A 4,106-nucleotide genomic window follows, 5' to 3' on the forward strand; every position below is an offset into this window, starting at 1 on the left:
CTTCGCAAGCTTGATCAGGGCGACTGATGCACGGTAAGCCTCTCATCATCTCCTTCTTGGACAATAACTCTAGTCCCCCAAAGTTAAGATGCCCAAAACGAAGATGCCAAAGCCAGGATGTGTCTTTGTAACATGTTTTGAGGCACTTTGCAACATCATTTTGAATATTCATAGGAAACATTCTATTCTTTGACATTTTCACCTTGGCAACTAATCTTCCTTTGTCATCTTTAAGAAAAAGGCTATAATTTTTCATGTGAATATCATAACCTTTTTCTAAGAGTTGACCCAAGCTCAAAATGTTGATTTTCATATTGGGCACATAGTAGACATTTGAAATTAATTGGTGACCGTCATTTTTTAGGGGAATTAGGATGTTACCTTTTCCTTTGACGGGTATTTTGGATTCGTCTCCAAAAGAAACGTTGTCACTCGCCGATTCATTGAGCTCTACGAACATGGTTCTTCTTCCGCACATGTGGTTGCTGGCGCCGGTGTCAAGATACCATGTATAGTCTTGGTCTCCATCATTGTTCTGGCATGCTAGTAGCACAACGCCATTATCTTCTTTCTCTTCTTTCACATAATTGACCTTCTCATCAAGCTTGTTGCTTGGAGCTCTACATTCCCAAGCATAATGCCCAAACTTTTGACAATTGTTGCATTGAACTTCAGATTTTTCATACCTCAAGTTTGAGCGTCCTCTTCCACGACCATTTGTTGAGCTTAGGAAGGTAGTGGAATTATCTAGATATCTCTAGCATGATGCTTGCATGCTTCTCCAAGGTTCCATCCATGCCTATAAAAGGAGAAGGCATCCACACCATTTGAAACAACCAAGAGAGCAAGTAGTGAGAAGTGAGAAGAAGCAACAAAGCTTCTAAGAGTGTTTGAGTGTTTCCTCTTGTACTAAGTTTGTGAGTGAATAAAAAATCTTGTGTAATACTTTGAGTATTCTTTCTTTCTCTTGCCTATCAATTCTGCTGCATTACATTCTTCTTTGTGAGATAAACGTCTCCAAAGTAGAGAAGTCTTTTTAAGCCCCAACAATTATGTGGGATTAATTAATATAGTACAACCTATTGCCTAATTAACCTTCGAATGAAGGATGATTTATGGATTTTTAAGAGGTGCAAGTAGAGGCACATGCATGCTAGGTCTCATCCATAAAAGAGTTTAAGAAAATAAACATAATTAAGATAGAGACGTTTTTTAATGCATGAGAAGTGGTATTATTGGTTGTAACTAAAGGTCCATTAGCTGCTGTGTGTGTTGCCTAAACTCAAATTTCTTGCGGTGCCCTAATTCGTCAATATTTTGTTATTATATGTATGTTTCCCATGGCGCGCAGTAGAGGTTCAAAGACTCAAAGAGGGTGTAGACCATAAATGGCATTCTAATACTTCCATGTTAATTATGTTACTGAAGCAAATTGCAGACCCTTAATTGTATCAGCAACTGTTATAGTTATGCAAAAATGTCAAAAAGCTAGACAGAACAAATTTGACACATTTAGATGGGGTACCTTAAATTCACTACGATTAATTTGATGATCCGTGAACTTATTTTTACAAGATAAAGGAGATGTACATGCTAGAAGGTTACTGTAAAGAACAGGAATTTTGAAAGATGCATGTCATCATATCAAAAGAACAACCATTAAGAATTTTGTAGATTTTAATTGTATATGTAAAACAAAAACAATGATAAAAACAAGAACAATACAAGGCAATTCGGTAGAAAAATTAATGAGAAGATCATAGTGCAGCAGATAGGGGCAATAGACGTATAGTAGATAGAAAGTAAAAAGAAATCGGTCATAATATTATCAAATCTTATGTTAAGCTATATATCATCATGCATGGTTTATAGTTTGTGCTAAATTAATTATAAGAAAAAAGTCCGTATATGGTATTGTTAATAAGCTGTACAAATTGCAATAATACTTAATAATCAAGTTAATTGCAACAAGAAATTGTCTTCTCCTCCATTGTATTTGAAATAGAGACCTACCGATATTTATGTAACCAAACCTAGACAACTTAAGGAAAATACATGTGTATTACGATGAAATTCTTAAATACCTTTTTGTGCTAAAGAAAATAGTTGGCTAGCTGCTGGAGGAGTTTCTTGTTACTATTATATACCTAGGTAGGTTAAAATAAATTAACCTTGCCCAAGTCGAAGTTCCAAATCCACTTCATCGTTACTCCTCACACCCCTTCTGAATTCATCATCCTCCAACTGCAAGCTCAAATTCGTACCCAAAAGTTCTTGGTTCATACCCAAAGAGTGTGACCTTGACCCAACTGATGAATCGTCAAGATCATAACCGTATGGGATTCTAGGGTTAGACCCAGTTGGCTGAAAATACCTTTGGTAATTCATCTGATCGAAAACTGGGTAGTACCCAGAAACCCCCTGGCTTGAAAGTGGTACGCTACTATATTGATGATGATGATGAGAAGTACTCATGGATATGTATTGATCCTCATTCGAGTAGTGGTTTGCATTAAGTGATGATTTACCTGAGATGTGTTGCATCGGTTTGACTCGGTCTTTCCTGTGGATGTTCATGTGACCTCCCAAGGCTTGAGCATTGGTAAACCCCCTCTTGCAAAACGTGCATTCGTAGCTTCGTTTCACTGTTGCAGCACCTGAATTGTGATCATCTGATCTGACTTGATCTTCATCACTTGAGCTCGTCTGCGGGGTTCTTGGTCTCCAAGATTCCATGTCAAAACACCTTGTTCCCCAACTGAATTTCTTATGGTTTTCTTCACTTGGAATCACTAAGCCGAAGAATCAATAGAGAGATAGAGGGTTGGTTGTATTATATGTAGGGAGGAAACCAATTTAAGTGTGAAATGTAGATGCAACTACAAGACACACTGGCATTGCTATATATTGTGGCTTTATAATAAGCAGAACACAGTTTTGGCATTTGTTGAAAGACTTTTTCATCTAGCCGGCTAAGAAATGGTTCCATTTTAACTATCTTATTTATTTAATTTTGTATTCTTACCCATAATTTCTTTCTGCCCCTAATTTTGGGTTTGTTTCCAGTTGTTATTTGTCATCATCTCTATTTGTGTGTGTGTGTGATTATTTTCTGCAGACACTTCATGATGAGTAAGATAGCTACGGATACTATTTGTTGGGAAATTACAAAGAAATTATGATATTCTTCTAGGAATCACATAGACAATTAAGCTGAGGCACGGGTATCTCATTCTCTTTAAGGAGATTCAAGCCCACTGCGGTTTGACAAAGTCCACAAATCGGTGGTTCAGAAATATATCCCTTGACTTGTCCCCTAAAGGATACAGTAGTCCGAATGAATTGTTATGTGACTCAAATGTATTTGCACAAAAAGGAAGAGACTAAAACTCCACAACACGAACACCTTTCTTTGGCCAATACGTAAAAATGAAAAATGGAGGAATGTAGAAAATAAATGTTGTACAACAAACCGGGTAGTGGGATAATGAATAAAAAGATGATGGAAAAAATGCTACTAATTATAGATTTATTATCATGAATAGGGTAATGAACACAAATTAACAAGTAATGAACATGAATTATAGATTTATTTTCGTGAATCATTTTTAATATTATTTGTCATCATCTCTATTTGTATTTGTGATTATTTTCCGCATCTAGGGCTACTATTTGTTGAGAAAATTACAAGGAAATTATGATATTCTTCTAAGAATCACGTGACAATTAGGCTGAAACACAAGTAGCTCACTGTGGTTTGACAAAGTCCATGAACTGGTGCAGAAGTATATCTTTTGACTTGTTCCCCCATGATACAACAAGCCAAATGAATTGTTGTGTGACTCAAATGTATATGCACAAAAAGGAAGAGTGAAAAGCTCCACAACGTGAACACCTTTCTTTGACAAGAAGTAAAAATGAAAAGATGGAGGAGTATAGAAAATAATTGTTGTAGAAGAAACTGGGTAGTGGGATAATGAATAAAAACAAGATGATGGAGAAAATGCTACTAATTACGGATTTATTATCACCCTTAGTGAATAGGGTAATGAACACAAATTAACAAGCAAAAGAGTTATAAGAGTTAACTAAAATGAATGGCTAAT

The 4,106-nt window shown here is 36.0% G+C and overlaps 1 protein-coding gene across 1 annotated transcript; it reads right to left on the reverse strand.

Annotated features, from left to right (window-relative positions):
- Positions 1-2,065: 2,065 nt before the first annotated feature.
- LOC103436149 (transcriptional regulator TAC1) lies at positions 2,066-2,824 on the reverse strand. Its single transcript, XM_029096630.2, has one exon. It carries the CDS (start codon positions 2,734-2,736, stop codon positions 2,167-2,169), a length of 570 nt encoding a protein of 189 aa, XP_028952463.2. The 5' UTR covers positions 2,737-2,824; the 3' UTR covers positions 2,066-2,166.
- Positions 2,825-4,106: the final 1,282 nt, after the last annotated feature.

The sequence above is a fragment of the Malus domestica genome, chromosome 16, assembly GCF_042453785.1.
Source record: "Malus domestica chromosome 16, GDT2T_hap1".
NCBI classification, from domain to species: domain Eukaryota; kingdom Viridiplantae; phylum Streptophyta; class Magnoliopsida; order Rosales; family Rosaceae; genus Malus; species Malus domestica.